A 25,759-nucleotide genomic window follows, 5' to 3' on the forward strand; every position below is an offset into this window, starting at 1 on the left:
ACATGTAAAAATGGACAATTTCCAGAATTGTTCGGTGATCGACCACTGTCAGACAGATAAAGGGAACATGGGTATTAGAGAGTCAGAGCGAAATGTCTTCCCTGCCCCCCCAAAAAAAAAAAAAAAGCAGGACGTTTTAATTTAAGCATGGTAAGAATGATTTACTTGCAATACTGGAAGCAAAATGCTTTCAGGGTTGGTGAAAGGCAAAGCAGTCGGCTTCGTCTTTTGGAGAAATAGCCTCGCTTCAACTCTTGCCTGTTTCTGCAAAGAAAGGAATCCCTGGGTTAGTAGTGTCAGTTCGTGCTCCCTACTGCAGTTAGGTGTTTATTAAATGTCCCTTATTTACTTGTACTATATAATTTTTTTTTAAATTTAATTGGTACCTGTCAAATAAATATGTGAAAGAGAAAGCCTCTTGCTAAAATCGCAGCAGCCAGCGAAAGGGGTCCCTCGCTGGTTCTTTGATTGAAGAACTAAAACTATTTTAAGGCGAGACAGTGGATAATTAGCAGTTACTAATTGTAATGAACCCGAAGAGTGGGGGAAAAAGTCGGTGGCAAATATTCCAAATCGGTCAGCAAAGAACCGTGGTTGTAGCGTGCGCGCGCGCTCATGGAGGGATTGAGCGATCTCCATTTATGGGGCGCTGAGTTTCGGAGCTATGTAGGTTTTCACTCCGATTTGTGAATCCGACTAGGTAAAGCGCTTCGTTTTTTTAACTGCTAACGTTTTCCAGGTTTGTTCAGGAACAGCTCGCCGCGGAGGGTCTGTTGCCCCTCGTGGTTTGTTGCATCAACCACAGCTGTTGCTGGGGCAATGTATCAGCCACAGAAACTTTCCTTGTTTGTTCTTAGCGTCACCCACCACCACGGCGGTGGAAAGCCGATCTTCACGACTTAGTTACATCGACCCAGCAATATAACGAAACGTGTTAAAACCCATAGAAGTTATTCTTTTTAGGCCAGATTCATTCGCTAAGCCATAGAGTGGTCGCGGTTTATGGAACAAAACACGCCTGGCTTGGTTCGCTTAACGCCTAATCAAACCCAAACAAACTTATTATGGTTTAATATGAGTAGGAACCCAGCACTAGCCTGCGCTCCTAAGCGTATTTCCCAGCAAGTTAGTTTTGCTGAATAAAAAAAATCGTTCGTTTCCAAGTTGAATGTGCTTCGCCTCAGCGCAGTGTGAAGTTTGTGGGAAGATCAGAAGAGCAGGAAGTGATGGTCCCCTTCATTGTCCGAGGAGATGGCTTTCCTCCAGACCTGGGTAACCTATCTGATACACTCGAAATGGTTGGGACTACAGTCCCCGCCATCTTTTGCCATTAATCATTCTTGTTGGACATGGTGGGGGGTTTAAATCAAACACAGCGGGAAGGTGCCAGTTTCTGTGGCTTTCTCTTTGAAGCCATAAATTATTTCTTCCTTTGTGAGAGTCTTCATAAGCATTTTCCTACCGCCTTTCATATGTCTTCTAAAGGGCGGTTTACCAACATAGGTTGGATAGAAGCCAAGGACCCTGTCGCTGCCGATCTTAAGCCAAGGAGGTCGGCAAGATTTGAGGCCGGGGGAATCTATCAACAACTTAAACGATTGAGACAATAGCCTCGTTCATACAATAGATTGAGTCTTCATGGGAGTTGTTTGTTTGGCCTAGATGGTCCAGGCGAGTATATTATTCTGTAAATTGATGCATCTTCGAGGCAAATGAACCGCGACGTCCAGTGTCTGTTTACTGAGAAACAAGCCCAAATTCATTTCACAGGCCTTTCTCAGTTGCGTATAAACCCATCATTGCAATCCTTGCCGGTTTTCAATATTTTTTATATATATATTTGGTAGTGAACCGGCTTGTGTAGAATTGTATCATGAAATTGAATTTCATCGGGAACAAACCTGTCCGGGATTGCTGTATGAAGTGGTCAGTTTTTGAAGTGCGGGTTTTTCGTTTTTTACTTTTTGGAGAAGAGGCCCTAGGAAGCTGGAAGGAAGTCTCGAATAAGTGTGCCAGGCGGTCATAAATTAAACCTCTGAGCAAGCAAATGTGGGGTTCCAAGGAAAGAAGCTACACAATCAGTATCTCTACACAAGCAAAATATAAGGAGGTCATTCCCTAAATATATGTCTCATTTATTTTAAAATACGCAATCACAGGAAAAAATAGAATGCATGAATATATAGGGAGTGGGGGGTTGTTCCTCGTTCATACATTGCTCCGAGACTGGGGAAAAGAATTTGAAGCTGCTGGAGAAAACAGGGGAGCCTGCGCCCTATTCTTTCCCCCCAACCACATCCTTCGCGCAACAGGTGGACAGCGGGGCCTTTGGACTCATCATTGAAACACACTCGCTGCCCAAGAGCGCTTGAGGTGAATCGTGCAACTCAGAATCGATGCCGGTCCCGAGGTGTTTAAAATAGTTGTTTAAAATACCCCCCCCCCCCACCAAAGAAGCCGGAAATGGGCAGTTGTGAATGAACGATAAAGAAAAAGCTCACTTTGGTAAGCTTAAATCAATCTAACAGTTCATGCGTTTTGGAACTTGGGCTGATCTTTCTTTTTACCCGAAGACAAAATTCAAGCGGATTTAGAATGTTCCACCGCCCTTTTTTTGGTGCGCATCTGCCTCATTTCTATTCTATTATTGTTCAGCCTGATGTAGTGGAAAATCTTAATTCCCTATTAATTCTTACCTTTACATTTAGTGAGTTTCAGCTCTAAGGTTACTGCTAAATATTCAACCTTCCCTAAAAAGCTGAATTAGAAGCCAAAGTTCCAGGTAGATCAGCCAATAAAACCTTAAGGGCTCCTTGATTTTGGTTTCTTTTAAGGGACATGGTTTTCAGTTTTATTAAGCAACTAACGATACAAACCATCAGATTCGCCTTCTCTCTGCCAATCAAATTTTACTTTTTACCTATTTGTAAAGGGATGTATAATTTAAGGCGAGCTAGTAGAAGCTAAGTGACTGGCAATTTATTTAAATGCATATTAGTTTACTATATCTGCCCCTAGTTTTAGAGTAATTAGCAGTTATTAACTGGAGATAATGGGGGTAAACGTGCCAGTTTTCACTTAGTGTTCTTGTAAATTTCTCCTTCCCACGCATTCACAAGGTTCCTATTATTTGTCTTGGGCATATTCTTCTTGTCCTTATTATTCCAAGAAGCCTGCTGACAGACAATAGAGTTCCTTTGAAAAAACAATAACTAGGGGAAAACCCCAAAGAGGTTAAGAAACAGTTTATATAATACAGTGGAAAAAAAGCAGGCGTGTTTTTTTGTGAGAGAAAAATCCATATTAAGAAAACACTGTTATTAACCTAACGGAAGGTTTACAAAATAGAGTGCAAGCCTTCGGGTTTCCAAGAATTCTTTATTACACAAGATTATTTCTAGACGACACGGGAGGGGGGAAGCGTTTAAACCTTCTTTACCCCCCTCCCTGTGATTTTCTAATCAGGTTGGGAGATGCCCTAGGAAAGGCATTACATGGTTGATTAAGAACGGTTTTCACCAACATGATTTCCTTCCAGTCCACAGACAAAAATAACCAATTTGCACTGATATTTCCAGGCATTGGAGAGTTCTCAATCGAAGTGTTGTGTGTGCGTGTTTGTGTGTGTGTGTGTGTGGGGAATAGTTGCAGAAGGAAACCCCTCTTTGGAGGTCATGAATAGCATGCCGCGCTGTTGCATCATCTCAGACACAATTTTCACAATTTGCCTCTATGCGCACAACCCTGTTCTATGCAACTACTATACATATGCATAATTACAAAGACTTGAAAGAAGGAAAAACAAAGAGAATAAATGCACGATTCAATAGATTTCCCTTTCACTCTGCGCCCCGCCCCCCCATCTTTTTAGCTTCTCACACTTATGTGGGCCCTTCTCAAAGCTGGTTTAGTTTGGAGAAAAACACACTCCATCCCGAAACACAAGCTTACTAGCCACCCCTAAATGCAGTGGCGTAACAGACAGACACAAACCTGCAGGTCAATAAATACCTAAATTTTGAAAGAAGAAATTTGGGTCTAGCTAAAGGGGACCCCCGCTGAACTTGATAGGGCGTGTCACGTCCTGCTTGCAAATTCAGTCTCTGGGGTTTTGCATGTCCGGCCCCAACCCGGCGGATTTTCGAACGACCATCTTCGAGAGAACAAGTTTGAGGCGTGGCGCTCCCTTTTCTTTTCTTTTTCTTTCTTTCTTTCTTTTTGTTTTGTTATTACACTTTATCTTTTTAATTAGGGTACTCACTGGGCCAGGCGCCTCGGAGTTCGCTCTTGGGTTGATTTTTAAATTAAATTATTCCTTTAGGGTTTCGGACGTATGAGATCTTTTTAAACTCCGTTCCTCCGAGGGCTCCGTGGAAATGGTTGGCGCCTGTTCAGGCCACACCTCAGGTTGATTTGCCAAATTAACAGAACCCGGAGGTTTTTTGATGTTGATTTTTAATTTAATCCCAGCGTGCTCGATGGTATCCTTCGAGTTTGTGCTGTGATCTCGTGTGCCGTCAGTTTTATTCAACAATAATAAAACCCCGCCAGACTGAATTCAGCGGAGACAAATTCAGCGAAGTTGCAAAGCCAGAGCTGGATTTCAGGTGGCAGCCACGCTGAAATACGGGTGAGGGTACTTTTGAGTAAAGAAAGCCTTGCATAAGCATTATTGATCAATTCACTGAAAGTGGTGATAGGAAATAAGGCTGAACTTCAGGAAAAGTGGTTTGGAGAAAAGCGACTTCTTCCGCTTTTAATCCTCTTTGAAAACTCATTAGCTCGGTTTAAATCGATTCGATGCCTATCAGATCGAATCATTTAATTCCTCACGTAATAAATCGATTTTTTTAAAAAGGAGTAGATCTTTTGGGAACATCAAACTGGCTGAAATTATCAAATACTTGACAGTATGTTTCCATATTCGTTTTGAATATGATGATGATGATGATGATGATTAGGCAGAAAGACAAGGTAAATGAAAGGAAAAGGAAGGGCAAGCCCATTAAACTGACCTAACTTAAATCCAGTTATTAGATTTGAGTCGACTGCAATCTAGCTGTCTGAAAACGGGGGAGGGGGCTTTATTTTCCTCTTAACTCAGTCGGCTTCCAATATTTCCACTCCATCTGTTCTACAAGGCAGATTAATTGCATCACCGAGCCATCGTTGAGATGCTATAAAGGTATATAGGTTGATACTTATTAGCTGCGAATAAATACTTCTTTACTTAATATTCACCCAGAGATTCCCCTGTCGACTTTCATCTCAGTTGTAATCTGGTCCATGTTGACTGTCTCTTCTGTGTTCAGAGTGTAGTAAATGGTATTTTATTTAAATATGACATAATCTGCCTTTGAAAGTAACCTCTTCCAAGGACAATAACATTCAAAAGCATGTAATTACACTTTAAACAAACTTACAAAAACAATATTTCCTTTGTATTCTTGTCCGTGTTGGGAAAAGCAAAGAAAGGCTATGGATGGATTTCTGTTTCTGTCCCGCTGTTTCCTATGGCATACTTCGTTTTTGCCTAGGATTGCAGCACTTAACCTTAACGCAGTCTAAATACCTTTACTCAATTGATTTGTTTGTGGAAGTAAATGTGCACATAGCAGCTGTCACCTTAATAGATGTGCCTACTCAGAAGTAAGATCATCAGAGCTCTGTAGCCATTCCTCCCTCCTTCCCCTCTCCTTAATATTGAAGCGCATCTTAAAAGTGACATGGGCTTTCTCTCCTCTTCCCTCCCAGTGTCTTTATCTCCATCTTCTTTTGCTTAAGTGAAAAGTTGATTTTGTTTCTGGCTGAGTCCTAATCATTTCCAGTCATGCCTCCTGCTTTAAATCTGAATCGTTTTAACTGGAACATGAATCAATTTTTTAGTGCCAGAGCATATTCATATGACACCTACCAAGTCGCCAATTCTACACCCTTCTGGAACTTGATATCAGTGCATAAAATTGAACTTACTTTGGGAGTAAAGCTTGCAGAACAGTCATTTTAGGATAATTTCAAATTCTGGTACTAAACTCCACAGTGCTGGGTCCTTATTGGGGTTTAGCAAATAATCAGTATGTAATTCTATAGATTACATAGTTTTTATTCTCTTGGCAATGGTTCTGACCTTTATAGCGTATAGAAGTTGTCCTTCCAATGAACTAAACCTTCAGTTGATGAAAGCTACACTCCACCACTTAAACTTGAGGATACTTTCTGCTTGACCTTTATGAGAAGCAGAGGTTTACAACTTAAGGCCCAGGGCCACATGAGCCTCATATGCCTCCAAAGGCATTCCTTTATTAAGTGACTAACTTTTTTTAAAAAAACCCACTAAATATGAAAGTGGAGACTATATGGATATCTTATTATAATGTCAATGTCAGTTTTGATTGCTTCTCCCATGATTTTTGAGAACACAGCTCCTGGCATAACTTTTTCTAAGAGTTGTGCATGCAATGCCAAGTGCATCCTTGGCCCATAATAGTTGGGTACTTCTGGTTTACAGAAAACTCTAGTATATTAAGTCATAATATCAAGCTTTAAGGAATATCTCCATAGTTCTAATGATTCTTTTTTTTTTTTGTCAAGCCCACATCTGGAGGTCATCAGGTTGGGGAAGCCTGGAAGATGAGCCAATTAAAGTGATTAAGATAAAAAGCCAAACAAGATTAGGAAATTAGGCACACTTTAGCTTTGTAGGAATGCTGGCAAGCATAGATTGTATGAATCTGGTCCAATGCAAGATGTCTGAGTCAATATGATTACTAAATTTGAATAAGCTGCATTATTAATACTATTGGATGTATTTGCTACCTTTCTATTGAGTGAGATAAGAATCATGTTCATAGTATTTAGCATAATACATCTTATAATTTTATGCTAGTGTTAGTTTTATCCAATTACCCTAAGGATGAAGAGTTTACTTCCCATCAGGTGTTGCTGAATTACAATTTCCAACTTTCTTACTGTTGATCATACTAGGTATGCTGTTATGAAATATAGTTCAACAATGTGGGCCAGGGGCTCTCCAACATCTGAGTAAGGACGGACAGTCATATGCAGTCATATAGATGGTTCACTCCTCTGTCCTCTTAGACACCATTGTATTTGTGGCAATGGCTCTTCTGTGGATTTAGCTTGCAGTTCAATGTATTGGACAAATTTAGGTAAAAAATGTTAATTCAGTAAATGATGCTATAAGAATCCAGCTAGTGTTTTGGTTCATTCATGGTTCAGTGAATTGGACAATGCCAAAAAAAAGTCCATTTCATAAACTATGGTTCAATTAACCATAGCTTAGTAAACAAAACTAGTTTTGTTTTCATGGTGTTAAAATACAGTAAATGTGTAGCTCTCCTGCCGGTTTGTAAACATTATCTCATCAGGAATTGTACTCTTTGTTGATTTTCATCTTACGCATGGTTATTTAAAAAAAAAAACCATTAAATATAATTTGTTATGTGCATTTTGCAGACTTAGATTTATGCTTATCTGGATGTGAGATGCATTGAAGTCTTTTACTTTTGAGGAAGGATGCCTAGAAATGCAGAATGATCTGAAAACCTAAATCATCAAGGTTATCAATCAAATAAAAAGAGTAGCTGAGAAAGGGGGGGGGATGACAACCCACTGGTTTAATACATGGGATGCAAATTTAAAGGAAAATAATACTAATATTAAATTAAAAGAGTCATTATCAATTTGATTAATTTTCTTCCTTAAGTACTGTACTACAGCAAATTCTCTAGCAACCTGAGTGGGTTTTTTTAGTTCTGCATTTCACCTTTCTTGCAGGACAGAACTTGAGAAAGAGGTATCTTAAAATGCTGCCATCCATTCCTTTGCAACCATATCTCTGTGAGATAGGGTGGCCCAGAATTATTCAGTTGGCAGGGAATACACTTGTCTGGATCTCCATGACTATAGACCAGCCTTTTTCAATCTGGAGTCCTCCAAATTTATTGGATTTCTTTAGGGCAGAGTTTCTCAATCTTGGCAAGTTTAAAATACATGGACATCGACTCCCAGAATTTCCCAGCTGGCAGTGCATAGGGGATCATGGTAATTCAAATCCACTACTGCCCCTAGAATGGGGAAAGGCACCATGTTAAAGGATAAATTACATTCCAGGTAAGGCTTTGTATCTCTGTGTGCACATAACCACTTATCCAAGTCTGCTTGATTACTCCACCAATAGAATTTACCAGGATTGAAATTCATTTGTAGGGCTGTGATCCCACCAATATTTCATCAATAGGGCAGCACCAATTCCAGGACTGAGCTATGTTTTGCTATTGAAGTCTACATGTGGTCAGGAATAAATAGTTTGCGAAGAATAAAATGTTGGTATCCTTTGGTCAGGGTTGAAACAAGAATCATGCATGGATTAAATTCCTTGTTTTGTTTCTTTCACTTGCATTTTCTTTGTGTGTTGCTTTAAGCCCCCTTGAAAGTCCATGTTGAACTAAAAGGCAAAAAGAAAGAAAAAGTTACACTTTAAGGAACATGCTTTCTTCTTTGTAAGGCAAGGCAATGCTAGAAGCCTTTAAAAAATACAGAAGCAAACTTTCAAAAAACTTTTTTTTAAAAAAAAACAACTGTTATTATCTGTAAGAGAGTAGTATCTTATTATTCCCTCCTACTGTCTCTATTTTTTTCAGCTTGTCAAAACTTTGTATCTTGTGTTATCTGCTCTATTGTGGCTTCTCCAGTAGCACATGGATGTGGTTTACTGAGGCGTCTAGGGAGTATTCTTCCTTGAGCTGAAGAGTTGGACTTGCTCTTTGCACATGAACTAAGCTTCTTAATTAAATCTGCACTGGTGAGAATTAAAGGCAGCCCTATAGAGGGATCTCATCTTCTTCCCCTGACACAATTTCAAACCGAGATGAGGGAAAACAAGGCCCCTGATTGGGCCACAACTGCTCTCTGAAACTGTTTGCATTTTGCCGGCTTGCTTTCTTCTGTTCAATTATTTTCTCCTGGGGAAAGGCAGGTTTTTAAAAACACAGAGGATAATGAGGAATTCTTGCCATAATGCAGTAAGTTTGGAATGCTCAGCAAATCTAATAGGCTGGGAAGAACTGGGTACACAGGCTAGATTCTTTGAACATTGTTGTTGTTTTTAGCAAATTACAGCACTATATCAAAATGCACAGAAAAAAAATGCCATTGATCAAACATACCTTGCAACTTTAAAATTTGACCTTGTATCTTTCATTCCATGCCCCTCTCTCTGCAGCTCCTTTCCCCCTTTTTAATCCAGAAAAAAAAAAAAAAAGAATCTTTGAGACTGAAATATAAAGAGATGTCAGGTTGTTGTTTTTTGCCATTAACTTTGCTCTTTTTGAGAGAAGATAAGCTTTTTGTAATAGACTGAATTTAATTGTGCTGCATCAAATGATCTTAATAAACATTTTCTATATGTGTTCCATATTCTTTGCAGCCTGATTGACAGCTGCTTCAGTAGCATGTTCTTGTTATTTATACTACTTCTTGCCCATGTTATCTCAATCAATCAAAAATGACTTGGCCAGTTTGATGATTCCATAGTGAAAGAATATTGTTAATTAACCAATCAGATCAGGTTATAATATCACAAAGCCAGTTCAGGATGATGGCATTCCTGCTTCTCTTCATTCTTAATGGCTATGCTTTTTCATCTTGTGTATTTGCATAGACCAGTCAACTAAAGCAGTGCCCCTCCCCTCACACGCACACACATTTTGGGCACTAGGGACCGGTTCCGTAGAGAGAGGTTTTTCCATAGACCAGAGGGGGCGTGATTTCGTGTGCTGCCTGCATCCCACGGATGTGGCTTCACTTGTTTGTGTAGCCTAGTTTCTGGCATGCCATGGACTGGTGCCAGTCCATGAACCAGAGGGATAGGAAACCCCTGAACTAGAGTGTTTTCAGGCTGTTAAACACTTTTCTGATAAATGTGCTTTGTTGGATCAGAATGTCAGTGAGCTAGGAGTGTAAAACAGCTTAATTGCCAACATTTCTTTCCTCTGATCACAAATATTTCTAAAACATTTGTTTATTTATTCTGTTGAATAATCTTTCTGATGATACTTATTATTTGTGGTAGAAATCTACTGGAGCTCAAATTTCTCCCCCAAATTCCCATGTTAGCCACTTATTCAGGGTACCTTGATTTAAATCCAAATCCAGTGATTAAAAGTTCCTTTCTAATTGTTTAGATAGTGATTCAAGAAACATACTTGAATGGCATGACAAAACTTCATGGTGGTTCATTCTGAAAAGAATTATATTTTTCCCAAGACAACACACGCACATTTGGGGGATACTGGATCCAACATTTGGTACTGATCTCCAGTGTCCTCCCCGCCAACCCCTAAATGAGTAAAGATACCTGCTTCAAGCCTTGGAGAGTCTGGGAGTCAGACTGATATAGATCCGTCTAAATTTAGGTCTAAATTACTGTATTATAGTTTAGATGCAGCTGCCCTTAAAGAAGGGTTGTAAATGCCAGCTGATGCAAAAGGTTACCAGTCAGAGATTAAATATGTAGGGAGACAATGCCAGGGGTGGGATTCTACCAGTTCGCACCTATTTACTAGAACCGGTTGTTAACATTCTAAGCAGTTCAGAGAACCGGTTGTTAGAAGAAATTACTGGAGTAATCCTGTAAGGAAGGCAGGAAGGAAACATTCTGGTGTTGCTTACAGAAACTGCCTCTCCGTTAACATATTACATTCTTGGTGAGACTAGACTTCCTGTCTCAGGAACGTCTCTGGAGTTTTTTTCCCCTCCTTTGCTGGTACTTTGCTTATGTGGAGTGACCATTCAAAGTTACAATGGCACTGAAAAAAGTGACTTATGACCATTTTTCACATTTACGACTGTTGCAGCATCCCCACAGTCATGAGAGGCCAGGCGAGGAGATGCATGCCTCAATGTGAGTGATATTGAGTTGGCCATGCCCACCCAATAACATGACCACCAAGCCATGCCCACCAACTAAGCCATGCCCACAGAACCAGTTGTTAAAAAATTTGAATCCCACCCCTGGACAATGCTATATCCTTGGACTAAGCTTATATTTCAAGTTCTTCATATGATTCTATGATTTTTCCTGTGTTCTTTAATGGCAAAAAGCAATTATCACAATTCAGAATTTAGGAGCAGACTTGTCTTCGGGGTTCCTATCAATGTTATCTATAATTCCCATTATTTAATTTTGGCAAGATCAAACAGTGACTTATTGAAGGAGCCCATAAATATTTAAAAAAAATATCCATTCTTGGCAATGGAAGAACTTCAGTTGTAAGTTCATATATAAATTGTCTCTCGGTTTAGTTTTTTTCAGTGCAGCTATCAATTGCTGAGAGCTGTCAAGTTTCTGGAATTCATTACTCTAGCAGAACATATACCATGAAGTTGCTAGGCTTATTTGCCTTTACATAGATTTAATTTTCAGACTGGTAAATTAGGAATGAGGAGCCTCTGACCATACACAGGGTACATTTCCATACAACACAACCACCATTTATCATACCCATTATGAATGGTGATTATTTTGGACAGATATCATGATATTCTTGTTACCGTTCATTTTAGAATTAGGATTTGTTTTATGTCTACAAATTGAGAGATGGAAATATTATGCAGGGTGCTTTCTGGATATCAAATTATATCATAACAATAAGCTGCCAAACAACATTTGTGGTTATTATCTCAGAAATCTGACATAGGCAATTGCATCATGTTCCATTGAAATTTATTGCTTTGTTGTTACTGAAAAGCGACAAAGCAGTTGCAAAGTCAGAAATCCAAGGAATTCACTATTATCTTTGGGAAGCAAGCAGTGTACATGATTTCCTCTCCAACTTTACCCTCACAACGATCTTATGAGGAGGATTAAACTGAGGGATAAACAAGGCACAAAGGTGCTCAGTGATCTTCATAGTGGAGTGGAGGTGAAGCTGGGGGTTTTCTTGTCCAGCATTCTGTCAGTGGCTCCATGCTGAAGCAGCAATTTAAAAAATTGCAAATAAGTATTGACATAGATGTGAGTCTCAAGTCTTCTTAAAACCAAGCAGTTCAACAGCCACTGATGTTGGCTTCAACTACACATTGAATCTTATTTTTCTCTTTAATTCTGTTTCTTTCAAAAGAACTGGAGAAATCAACCATCATAGAGAATGGAGAAATCCGCATCAATGGGAAAGGGAAGAAAATCCGGAAACCACGCACCATTTATTCTAGCCTTCAGCTCCAGGCCCTCAACCAGCGATTCCAACAAACCCAATATCTGGCTTTACCTGAAAGGGCAGAATTAGCAGCACAACTGGGCCTGACCCAAACACAGGTGAGATGCTCTATTGATTTCTACTCCCCACTTGTTACCCATCAGTCTCTGCTTTCCGAGGGTGTATATTATGAAGATAATCTTCACAATAACCCTGTAAAATTGGTTAAAATGAAGATGGTGACTTACTTTAAATCTAGTTCTTTCCATCTACTGGTTGTAGATGAAACAAAGTTCCAAGTGTTTTTCAATCTTGGCAACTTTTAAGATGCGCAGATTTCAACTCCCAGAATTCCCCAGCCATTCATGCTGGCAAATTTTATGCTGGCTAGGGAATTCTTGGAGTTAAAGACTACATATTTTAACGTTTTCAAGGTTGAGAAACACTGATCTGGAATGACAGCCATTGGGAGGAATATTTGATATTGAAAAACTGGAGGAGATTTTTATCCTATATTGGCTTTTGAAGAGTACAGTCTAGATTTCTGTTCTAGACATTAAAAATGAAACTTCCACTGGCGTAGGGCAAAAAAGAATGATAAAACCAGGCTTGAGAACCTGATTTATAATGTTCTAACGGAACTTCAGCTCCCAATAGCCCATGTCCCTGTTGGCCATGCTATTAGGCCTTCTGAGAATTGTACTTTTCTCCATCTGCTTGCATGTTAACTCTCATGAGTAACTGACCTATAAAGGGATGATAGCTAATGTTTTTCACATTCGGACCAATGTATTATAGTTGCTGTTGCAACCTTGCTTTCACCACTTTAAAGTCAAGTACTAATGTTAATGTGTTGAGTACACTAGAACCCCCTCATATTTCTTACTGAGCTGTACCATATTAATATCATTAATTAACCTGAAGTTCAGAAATTCTGGCTTTCCAAGGGTATCTTATATTTTCTTCAGAATTCTTTTGTCCTTCCCAACTATTTTCCATCTTCACAACTGACCTGGGAGTTAAATTAAGATGGCCCCAATTCAACGAAGTAACCTTCTATCTGAGCAAGCTTTTAAATCAATGGTGCTTTCCCTGATGACTTAATTGTCGCACCATGGCTTTTAAAATATGATCTGTGAAGAAAGAAATTGCTTTCTCGGAACAGTACAAAAATAAAATAAGTAATGAAATAAGTAGCACAATAAGAAATACATTGGACAGTCCGTTTGCATCAAATTGAAACACTGCAATAACTTATCATTTCTGCTGGTAACATTGCTTAGGTGGTGGATAAGAGGCAATCAGCAAATTTTGGGAAACTCAGATGTACACCTCCTGAAAAAAACACACACCTTAGGAAACAAATTTAAATGTGGGGGAAGGAAACCTCCAATCAGCTGGATGAGAACTGAAACTGAGCATGGTGATTATAAAATATGGACTGATTGATAAAAGAAAGAAATATGGGCATTATAAAAGATGTTAGATACCAAAGATAGATGGAAACTGAGTCATTGCAACATTTTATATATATGTCAACATTTCATAGCAGATTCTATGGGTACAAAATAATAAATTGATAATAACTGCAGCATTTAGTGTGTTAGAATCACTTCCCAGAGAATGCTGCATTCTGTCTTAATAAGATAGGATATAAGTAAGGATGGACATATGAGTTGTGAAAAGAGGGGAGGTTGTCACTAAAGATAAGATTCAGTGCTGTCAAAAGTCCCTCACACACAATTGCCTCTTTTACAGATGGCTAAGCCACTTAAAGAGATAATTTGAGACAGATGAATGGCACAGATGAGATCTTAACCAGAGGCACTTAAAATATATTTGGACAAAGAAGAATTTCAAGTAAAATGGTGGAATCTATGTGCTTTTGGAGGGCAGGATGGCAGAATTCTAAAGCTGTAAATTGTTATAAATAAATGTTCTTTTTCCAGATAGAGCATTTACAAATCTACTATTGATATATCAGAAAGTGGAACTTGCTTGGTCTTCTTCTACTTATTTGTTCCTTGGAATGCAGAAAGAAACCAAACAGAATATTGCCAGCCAATCATCTTTTCCCAAGAGACTTCTCAGGTTATGAGCGTTCTCGAAGAGATCGTCTTAGCTTCTGGATGGGTGTGTGATAGATATTTCACAATGCAGTACTAGTTTATAGAAATGGTGCTATACAAGGCAAGGCTCTGTCTCACTTTCATGTGAAACAATGTTGTGCACCTACAGAAACAGATTTTTCTGCTGTATAAGGTAAAGGTAAAGGTTCCCCTCACACATACGTACTAGTCGTTTCCGGCTCTAGGGGATGGTGCTCACCTCCTTTTCTAAGACGAAGAGCCAGCACTGTCTGATGACGATTCCATGGTCATGTGGCCGGCATGACTAAACACCAAAGACGCATGGAACACTGTTACCTTCCCACCAAAGGTGGTTCCTATTTTTCTACTTGCATTTTTACATGCTTTCAAACTGCTAGGTTGGCAGAAGCTGGGACAAGTAACGGGAGCTCAGTCCATTACACGATACATTACACGATACTAGGGATTCGAACTGCTGAATTGCCGACCTTTCTGATCGACAAGCTCAGCATCTGAACCACTGAGCCATCATGTCCCTGTATATGATGTACAAAAATTTTGCATTTTTATCCATCATAAATACAGTACATAATGTCCACAATGTCCATTAAGACCATTCTTGATTTGTTCCTAAATGGAGTACAAACATGGTGTCATAATCATTTTTTTGGTCATATTCCCATGCCTTCATCTCACTGCCAGCACATATGTGAGTGAGACTTAAATTACAGTTAGTTACACTGATATTAAAGAAATACTCTCCCCCCCTCAAACCCTCAACATTGCCAAGGTCAACCTCAGGTAATGTAAAATCAGTTAGACTTTGCTAATAAGTTGAACTTGAAACAAAACTAGGCTGGAGATCAGCAGAGGTGACAGCAAATCTCACTTCCCTATAAGTTTAGGACCAACAAAACGATGTGTGTAGTCTACTATATATCAACAGTTTAAAACTTACACGTGCATGAAATTTCTCTTTTTGGGCCACAAACAAGAGGTGCTTGTTTTCCCTAAATAAGCATGCCTTGCCATATCTCATTGATACATTATGAGTAATGCTTATTTCTAATATAGTTTTTATTTAGTTTAGAACTTGACAACTTTTAGATGTGTAGACTTCAGCTTCTAGAATTCCCCAAGCAACATGTTGGGAGTTAAAGTCCATACGTCTTAATATTTGGGATTAATTCCAGTTTAATTGTTTAATTATGTATAATTATATATAAAATTGCTTTTTAAACTTTGCTAATTATTTTGAAGATATTTTTCTGCATGAAAGGCTTAAAGTAATGTTTTTAGTAGATTAAATATTGTTTCTAGGTGCACTACTGTTAAGCAACTTTCTACTACGGTACTCTCCGAATCTTCACTGAAATCAGACTGTCAATTTCAATAGAGTTTAAGGGGATCCAGATTTTGGATGCAGTGTTTCTCAACTGTTTCTCTGAAGGTGGCTGGAGAATTTTGGGAATTGAAGTCCCATATTAAACTTGTTGAGATTGAGAAATACTGACCTATGTTTAAATATTAAAATGTGTATTCTTGCCCATTTACACTATATTTGCCTACTATTAAAAGGATTCCCAGCTTTTTGGTTAAGACGTAGGTTAAATGCACTTCAAGGCAAATAAGTTCTCTTTTCTGAGTTTAAGGGTCGATGTGAGTAATGATTACTTGATAACACTAACACTATTGTTTTTTTTAGAAATTATGGCTTGTCAGCTCAGTGCACTTGTTCAATAAAAGTCCGGGATAAACTTTTTTTTTAAATGAGAGCTGGAGGTGGTTTCAGGGAGGTTTCTCTTCTCCTGGGCTGAATGTATATCTTCTTTGTCCGGAAAATTTCCTTCTGGGCACACAGGCTTTGCTGGTTTCTGAAGCAGTACAAAAGCTTTCAAAACCTGTTTTCTGGGGACAAAAATGGGATGAGTTCACACCGTAAACAGCAAATCCTTGTTTAGACTACCTTTTTTGGAGTGCGAAGGAAGGAAATCTGTATCACAGCAAATATATTTTTGATGATGTTAGACTTTCTTCTATTGCTGAAGTTTGCAGGGTTGTTGCTTGGGAAGTTCAAACAGGATTTGCTCTCATATATATTGATGTGTTTATTCTCATTGTGTTTCTTTGACATTGCTTACTTTATCTATTTTACTTTTGTCTATGTGCCTTTTCATTTTTCTTCCTATTTATTATTATAAGCCACCTAGAGTGGCCTAACAGTGAGAAATAAATACATAAATAAATAAATAAATAAATAAATAAATAAATAAATAAATAAATAAATAAATAAATAAATATAAAAGGAGGGAGGGAGGGAATCTAAGAGAGGCCAATGAATGTTGTTTGAGCATGCTCAGTAGCCACAGCCTAGTTTAATCTTTGCTGGGGTGGGGGGAGAGACAGAAAACTATGAGGGGGATTGAATTATCAGAATTCTGATTGGCTGCACTAGGATCTGCAACATTATGCTTTTGCCCCATTGGTTCTAACTAAAAGCACATCTAAACATTTTGCAAAACTATTAGTGTTTTTTCAAACTTAGCCACTGTAGGTTGTATGGACTTCAACTCCCAGAATTCCACAGTCAGAATTCTGGTTGGGGAATTCTGGGAATTGAAGTTCACACATCTTAATATGGCCAAGTTTGAAAACAGCATTGTAGACTGAACATACCAAGGATTCTTATGCTAATAATAGGCTGGACCTTTGTTTATCTACACATCACTTATTGACTAATGATTTACTGTGATGGTGGAAGTAGCTTATGGCCTCTTAATACCAGTCTTTCACATCACTTGGAATTGCTCAGGTAGCTTTAGCTAGAAATGCTGAGACTTGAACCTAGGATCTTCTGTTTGCAAAGCATGTCTTCTTTATCACTGGTGTCTGGCTGAATACCAAGCAAAGCCTTATTTTTTTTTAAGATTAACCACCTGACAGGTTAAAGCTAATCTATCAGATCAGAATTTAACACATTTTAAGAATATTCTCTTCCTTGTATTACTAGCATCTGTCTCCCACTCTACCCTTCTGTGCTAATTTTGTTTAGGAGACAGCCTTTCCCTTTTGCTGGTTCATAGGCGAAGCATGTTGCTCTTTCTATTTATATTAATTTTAAAAAAAGGTGAATCAAGCAAGATCACATAAGGAAACATTAAGAAAAGAAATAGATAAAATCCCAGAGAAAGAAATGCAAGGTAAGCTGAAGGAAGAAAGAGAAACACAGCATCTAAAAATGATAAAGATTGACATTGCATCCCTTTTCCTAAAAACTCACTCCTTGCTTTTGACCCCTTCTCTATAATGCTTAATTTCCAGCAGGTCCAGCTCTAAAAGATTTTTTTTCTTCTCTTTTTTTTTTCAGAAAGCTGCAGGCTTGCTATCTTGATTCTAAACTCTTCTTCTGTATTTTCTTTTTGCATTTTAAATTCTTATCTGATGCAATGCATGGCACTCGAGCCAAATCTGCAAACTAATCAGAAAAGGTAGTGTCCCCATACCTATGAGGACTACAGGGAGTGGGTGGGGTCTCTTGCCTCAGATGCCTGTAGTTTTCCTTTTCTTCAACATGCCCTGAAGACCAAACTTTACACTTTGCCCTCCTTCAATCTTTCCACAAGTGCCTTTGTGCAATAGGCTTTGAGGGTGGGGGGATGGGAAGGAGCCCTGCTTGAAGCAACCAGTTAGGGTTAGGCTTCAACAGGGAGCCTGAAAAAGACGTGTGAGAGCAGGTTGCCTGGGAAATATTTATAAGCGTAATGCGATGATCATTGCAAGAGTCCCGGGAAATGGGGCGTTCTTGTTTTCCATTTTACAGATGAGGGGAATTAAGGAAGAAGGAAAGAGGCAAGATCACTACTCGAAGGTAGCAGGAGCTACCCAACAGTCAACTTTTTGCCATGAGGGTGATTTATATTTGTTTGTATGTGTGCATGCATATGTGTACAAGCATACCATCTTTCAATTTGAGCATTCGAGGATGGTAGCAAACAATAAAATGCAGATTACAAAAATAATTCAGAGGCAGAAATTTAAACCAGTGCAAACCTTAATTATCAATTACAAGTCAGGAAAATACATGTTTTGGCCACATATCCAAAGGAAAGGGTGACAAATGCAACTCCTATTGGACTGTACTACATCCTTTGGGAATGATGCAGGAGAAGGCATTTCTACTTTGTGCCACATGGGTACATCTCCAATGTAGACATTGTCAAAGAGGGCATGTCTACAGTTTGTAATACTCAAACAGGTTTGCAGCAAAAGCAGTGGGTATTCAGACAATTGGGTTCAAGTAATTTAATGTTTTTTTCAATATATGTGAGTCCAATGTTTTGCACCATTATATATAAAAGCCATTACTTTGGGGAAAGGCTGGGACAATACATCTCCTATCAGCATGTCTGAGATCAAAGAGGATGGGTTTTAAAGTCCAACAGTTTATAGTGCAGCTCCATATCCTTTTGAACAGTGGCACATGATTTGGGGAGTAAAATGCTGGAACAGTATATCCAAATGCCTGTCCTATAGGGTATGTGATACTGCTTCAATGTGTGAGCTGATTTCCTCTGTACTTTGCATTTGGCAACAGATATACTTAACAAATCCATGTCCGATTTAGCAGTGACCATCACTTTACATACATGTCCACATACGCCTAGGTTCAGGGCTACCTGAAATTTAGGTGAACCAAACCTTGAAAAGATGAAGGTACAATGACTGCCAACTTTTATTAGATACAGAACTAACAGAATTAAGATCACTCTTCAGAAGCTTTTTTTAAAGTGTCTTTTGAATCTAAAGAGCATGAAATTTTCTTCCTTTTAGCATTTTCATCTTATCCAACAACATTCATTTGTTATTTTCAAGTGCCTCGGTATTCAAGAATTTTAAGGATCTTGGAACAAGGTCAACAATGAGGGAAAAAACATTTAGAATTTTCCAATCTAAAATAACCATGAGTAGAAACATTAGGTAGGGAGAAAATAAAAACCATTAAAAAGTAGAAAAAATGTAGATGCAAAAAGTTCTAGATTAAACTCCTCCCAATTTTATTGTAGCTGTTCATGCGTTCTCTGCTTGCACCCATTTTCTTTTAACCCAGGTCAAGATTTGGTTCCAGAACAAACGTTCCAAATTCAAAAAGATTATGAAGCAGGGCTCCAGCATCCAAGAAGATAATTTACATAGCTCTTCATCTTTGTCCCCATGTTCACCCAACATACCTCCGCTTTGGGACATCCCCATGGCATGCAAAGGACCTCCTCTGCCTTCTAACACCTACATCAACAGCTTTGGACCTTGGTACCAACAGCCACAACACCAAGATGCCATGGGAAGGCCTCCAGTGATATGACAAAGACAAAAATTGGAATGTCAGACCATCTCATGTGCCCTTTTCTATAAACCTCTGACCAACTTTCCTGCTATAGGGAAGTGGGACATGGGTGAAGTAAATGGCTTCTTTAAAGGAATTTTCAGGCCTTTCCCCTTGACAAGAAGCCCTCTAGCTAGAGATGACTGCCAATATAGACTTCCTTTCTCTAATCCAGGGCCATATCTAACAATGGTGATGGAATATGTGATCAGAGATTGGGAAAGTGCCCCAGATCCCCCCTGATTGTAAGTCAGGAGCCGCTGAGAATACCTCTTCAGTGGAAATTTATGAAAACAGTGCCTGTGTTATGGTTCCAAAGATAAGCTCATGAGTAATGTGGCCCTACATAGCATATTCTATAGTTGTATTAGGAGTATTTTTGTTGCCTTGAGTTTTGTTTGCTTCTGTCAATTTTTCTGTGTCTTAAACAGTTTTGATAACAGATATAAATGAAATTGGTGTAAGCTTTTTCCCCCTAATGTAGAGCTTCAGGCAGGGGTGAAAAGGTTTCATTTTTTGTATCTCTGTCCATCATGCAGATAGATAAAGGTATGGAAGCATTTATTCTATTTTTATGGCAATCTTAGTATAGTGAACAGAATTCTATTTCAGAAAGGTATTAGAAAAATGGACTACTGAATTGGATAAAAATTCAGAAATGAAAGTCTATGCAAGGGGCAAGGAGTCTGAGATTTTCTGTTGATACTGGACTCCATCTCCTGTCAGCATGTCTGATGATCAAAGAGGATGGGTTTTAAAGTCCAACAGTTTATGGTACAGCTCCATACCCTTTTGAACAGTGGCACATGATTTGGGGAGTAAAATGCTGGTTACTCTGGAGATTTCTTCTCATGGGATTAAATTGGCAAGAAATACAGTATAGCCCATCAAATTGTGTTCAATATTTTCCCACCTACAAAATAAATTACAGTTGTAGGTAGTGAATTATCAGAAGCCCCCAACTTACAAACATCAATAAGTAGGTTTTGAAAATACTCAAACATCATAAAGCAAATTTCTTAAAGTTTATGTTTAAGAAACCCAGAATTGTGTTTACAGTTGATAAAAAGTTTATGGAATGTAATCCCCATAGTCGCCTGATGAAGTTTTTGGGGAAAAAACATATTTGTTCCAACCACTGTTTGAAGTCCTCTCTATTTGAATAACTACCTGAATAATTTTAATTTTAGGTACCCTCCCCCAGGTTTTGCCAAGCAGAATGACAAATGTTTTATTTATTGAAACAAAACTTTTGGTATATTGTATTGTTTTCTCTTTATAAACAGAATGTAAAACTATAAATATTTTCCTTTTTTTCGTACACATGAATTTGTCATGCCTTTTCTTTACTTGGCTTGCAAAGTGTGAAGCTTAGGTTAAACCAGAGATAGTGATAAAAGTTCTTCATGTTAATTCCTGCAAACTTAATTCATGGGTGCAAATAACACCTTGGGAAGCATTGGTCTCTAACAGAACATACAAGAATTTGGTAACAAAAACTCTGTGAAATTTCATACATATGCAACCATTCTTGCTTGCTTGTTTGACCCAGAATTGTTGTTGGACCAGAGTGAATGCCTGAAACATTACAAGAGAACAAACTGATTTAGACTAGGATTGAACAGAGTCTATTCAGAGTCTGTTGGCATTCCTGCTGCTCTACATTCCTTCCTTAACAACTCAAGTCTGACTCTGAAATTGGATGGAATGATTTGTCTGAGACAATGAAATCCATTCCTTCTCATTCCTGGATCATCCCTCTTCTGAGGCAGAATGATTTAATTCATCATGAAAGGGAAGCAAAACATTAGTAATGTAATTTGTGCTATTTTTTATTGCCCTCAAAGGACCCAGAGACAGTTTTTGATATTTTATGTTGGGAACCAAAAATCAATTAGGATATTTCACTCTATGTCTTGTCTTAGGAGAGACATCATTGCCTTTCTGTTGCAGGCAACAAATGCCCAATATTTACTGTTGCTTAAGAAGAGATATCTCCCCCACTCATCTAAGCCAAAGAGCATGAAATCCAAAGTCAGTCAAATTATTTGGGTACATGAAGAAGGGAATCTCACAAGTTCATCTTTCCATCTCTAATGGGGAAATTAAAAAGTAAATATCTATTAACTATCTTGCTTTTTCCCTGTGTGACAAGTTGACCACTTCTCTCCATGGTTGGTATCCAGGCTTATCATAATTGGGCAGATGTCAATAGATTCAATTCAAGAATTTAACATTAATTCCTGCAGCACAGTTTCTTTTTGCTTTTAAATTTTCTGACTACTGGTCCACCTTTCTCAAAATGAATAACAAGACTGATGAAAGAGTAATAACAGAGCCCTTTCCAGATCCTTTACTGTTGGAGATTAATATGACATCCACTCTATTCTTTATGTTGAAATATTAGCCAAGTTTGGAAGTTGCATTTTTTTCTTAGCCTAGAATTTTGCAGGACAAGCAACACAATCCACAAAATTCTCCCACCCCACCCCATCCCACCCCATTAGCACTAAGCTCACTTCTGTCTTGAGATACTTGAGTGATTATTTGCCTAGATTTTGGTGGATCTTCCTATCACTTCTCACATGCAAAATGTTTTAAGGGAACAAGTGTTCCTATTGGTAAGGGTTAAAGTAGGAAGCTGTTTCTATTGTATCGTTGCCTTTTGATAGAGTTTTCTGGATCTCGTTATGGGATGGCTACTCTAATTCCTTTGTTTTTGGCCTCTAGACTTTCATCTGGCCACAATTACTCGAAACAAGACACACAACTTCTCATTATTTTAAGCTCTAAAATCAGAGGACCAAGTTTCTAGAAAATTTGGAACCAAAAAAATTCCTATACAAATAAGTATGTTTCTGCTGAGCCTATTATCGTCTGCACATATGTTTAGGCTAGGTTATCTGATATGAAAAATACCTCTAACCTATTTTATGAGGTTTCACTGGTATATTCAAAAAGACTGAAATATTTTTTATGAGGGGGAAATGCTTTTACTGGCATATTGGAAACAATACGGGCAGCAGTCAATCAACAATAAAACACCTTCCCATTTGGAAACTGCCAACCCTGCCTGAGGTGGAAAACTTTGAAAATTTTTCCAGCCTGCATCTCTCATTAAAACTGGCTTTTAAATTACATTAAATGTAATTCTTCCCCAGGAATGTCCATGGGATGGGGGTGGTGTTTCAAAAAAAAATCAAGATGGCGCCTGTGAATTTAAATCTCCATCTCTTTTATATATTACATATATGATTTGTGTAAAAAAAAGTGGGGCTTTTTGTGTGTTCTCCCCAAGAAAAGGAAAACATCTTGTCCCTGCTACTTTACACCATCAATTCTCTCCCACTTATCAAAATTTGCCCATTGATGATGTCACTGGTGATTATTTTTCATTGATGTTGATGATATTTCCACTACCACCTCTGCAGATTACTAGATTCTTCTGTAAGCTTCAAGAGATTGGGGAACGTAGTCAAAAATATATAGCTCCATGGACATTGTCAAATTTTTGACATTATTCGGAGGAAGATATTATTTGGAGCCCACAATTCAAACTGAGCTCATCAGTTTCATAATTAGACACTGACAAATATTCCTACTTGGTGGGGAAAATAACTGTAAACTGTCGAGGAATTAACATATCTAGCGCACATCTACTCATTTTACAGATGGAAGTTCCTGAAACTAATAGCCATTGTGCCCTAGTGCCTAGCAGAGCCTACTGGATGGCGGGGTGGTAAATAAATGAATAGAGTACAAACTGTCTTTGCAACACCTTTTGTTAAAGTATCCCCATGATGCCATTCTCTCCTTTGAAATTAAATTAATTAATTCTAGTGACCAGGAATAGAGCAACTGAGGCAGGATAGGCATCAAATCAGTTCAAATATTTATTTTAGTCACTGAATGGCATAAGAGTAGGGAATCTAGGGATCTACAACGGAGACTTCTATTTCATGCCGATTCAAGGATATATGGATTAGTATATATGAACTCAGCAATGGGGGAAGAAGACTTAAGACCAAGGGCAGTTTTTGACTCTGGCTGCTGAGGAGGGAAAATCTGTGATTTGCCTCCAGAAATGCAAGCGGGCTCCAGACTTCTACATATCAAATCTTGCACATGCACATTATGATCAGGAAATGAAGTTCATGGGAAACAGTGTTCTAACATATCAAATTCAGGCATACAAAATACAAAATGGGATAATCAGATGAAAAACAAGAGAACTAGATTATAACCAAAAACAGTGGATCCACCCTAGCCTGTAGTGGTTGTTCCTGGCTCAGCAGAAGTCAGGGTTGCACAAGGGGTTCTTTTACCTGGGCATGTACCTCAAATCAGATACTGGGTAAATGTAAGATGACAGGCCTGGCCAGGAAGAAAACTCTGAAAATACTTGCTGCCACAAAGTGAAAGAGCTGCTCTTTCTTGGAAGCAACGTGACAATACATTTGGAAGCAACTGCACATCTTTTGTCGATGTTATTGTCCTCCTTCCTCCTGTTCTGTAAAGGCAGTTTTTGTAGCTGTTATCAGTTGAGGAAGGGAAGGAAAGAAGAAAGAGAGGGAGGAGGGAGGGAGGAAGAAGAAAGGAAGGGGGAGGGACAGAGGGAGGGAAGAAGGGAGGGAAGAACGAAGGAAGAAAGGAAGGAAGGAAGGAAGGAAGGAAGGAAGGAAGGAAGGAAGGAAGTCTTCCTCCAGGCCCTCATAAATTGGTAAGTCTTTTCCCTTACAGGTAGAGCTTGCTTTACTACAACAATTCAGCTCAAAATTTCTGTTGCTAAGTGAGAGGTTTGATAAGTGAGTTGGCCCCATTTTAGAACCCCATTTCTTTCTTGCCATAACTGTTAAGTGAATCACTGCAGTTGTTAGTAACATACAGTACTGTAGTTGTTAAGTGAATCTAGTTGCTCCATTGACTTTGCTTGCCAGAAGGTCATAAAAGACAGTCACATGACCCCAGGACACTGCAACTGTCATAAATATGAGTCAGTTGCCAAGTGTCTGAATTTTGACCATGTGACCATGACGATGCTGCATTGATCGTAAGTATGAAAAACAGTCACTTTTTAAAATGATGTTGTAGCCTAGAATGGTCACTAAACAAACTTGTAAGTCGAGGACTACCTCTATCCAAAAACCAGATATGAATGTTTTGGTAAAAATAACAGGGAATCTTGTAGCACTATAAAGTAGCTTTGAGCTCCTAAAATTCCCAGTCACCATGGTCATTTCCAAAAATGTTGATCATTGAAACCTGAATCTCTAATTGTAGATTAAGATCTGGATGATCTCTACATAGCAAATACATAAAATGACAACTATATCTCTTACAGTTATCTAGTTGTTTGCACCCAGATCTCGGAGAACTATTTACCAAGAGTTGAACTTTAAAAGTTTCTTATAAAAGAAACTCCTGGAGCAGGAGAGGCAGAGTGGAAAATTAAAATGAGAGCTTGCCGTCTCAGGGAACGAACTTTGCCTGAGAACCAGGTGATCTCTATGGAGAAAATAGTAACAACCATTCTAATGAACAAAACAGGATAAAATTGACTGAACCACTCAGGAAACTTTCTGAGTTTCTTTTTATTTAATTATATTCTTTCTATTTAGTTATATTCTCATTTATTTAAGAATATATTATTACGTCTTCCTCAGCAAACTTCTTCAGTAAGGCCCAATTATTGGCCTGCTTAGAAGGATAAAAAGGGGAAAAACAATTAAATATTGTTTGTGTGAACTACAGGTAAAAAAAAAGTATTGATTGGCAGTTGATTTTTCATTTTGTTAAAACTACAAGCATACCACACCTCTTTGCTCACAGGGCTTGATGTCCAAATAGTTTGCAAATAGGACACTTCCTTCCCTCTGTAATAAATGTGTGTTACAATTCAAACTGCATTGAGAAAGATTCAACTGAGCTGGGAAGGATAAATCTGATCATTAAAAAAAACTGTCTGACATAATCTGAAAATATCTCAGGGTGCAAGCAGAGCTTCCTTGCCTCACTCTTCAAGGTGGGAGTGATGGTAAAAGATGGGAAGATTGACTCACTAAGGCTTTCGG

The 25,759-nt window shown here is 38.5% G+C and overlaps 1 protein-coding gene across 6 annotated transcripts in view; it reads left to right on the forward strand.

Annotated features, from left to right (window-relative positions):
* DLX4 (distal-less homeobox 4) overlaps positions 1 to 25,759 on the forward strand; it is a 51,947-nt gene that overhangs the window by 4,413 nt on the left and 21,775 nt on the right. For 2 of the 6 annotated variants that reach the window (XR_015745866.1, XR_015745869.1), the window contains exon 2: positions 12,144 to 12,337. Coding sequence is in view for 2 of the 6 variants with exons in the window: in XM_087946729.1 (XP_087802855.1) it covers positions 12,144 to 12,337; positions 18,129 to 18,422 (488 nt within the window). In the remaining 4 variants the exon portion in view is untranslated. The other 4 variants (XR_015745867.1, XR_015745868.1, XM_026669562.2 and 1 more) reach the window with 4 other exon arrangements.

This window comes from Notechis scutatus, chromosome Z (assembly GCF_049901735.1).
Source record: "Notechis scutatus isolate UNSWTSFEM ecotype Mainland chromosome Z, rNotScu1.2, whole genome shotgun sequence".
Taxonomy (NCBI): Eukaryota; Metazoa; Chordata; class Lepidosauria; order Squamata; family Elapidae; genus Notechis; species Notechis scutatus.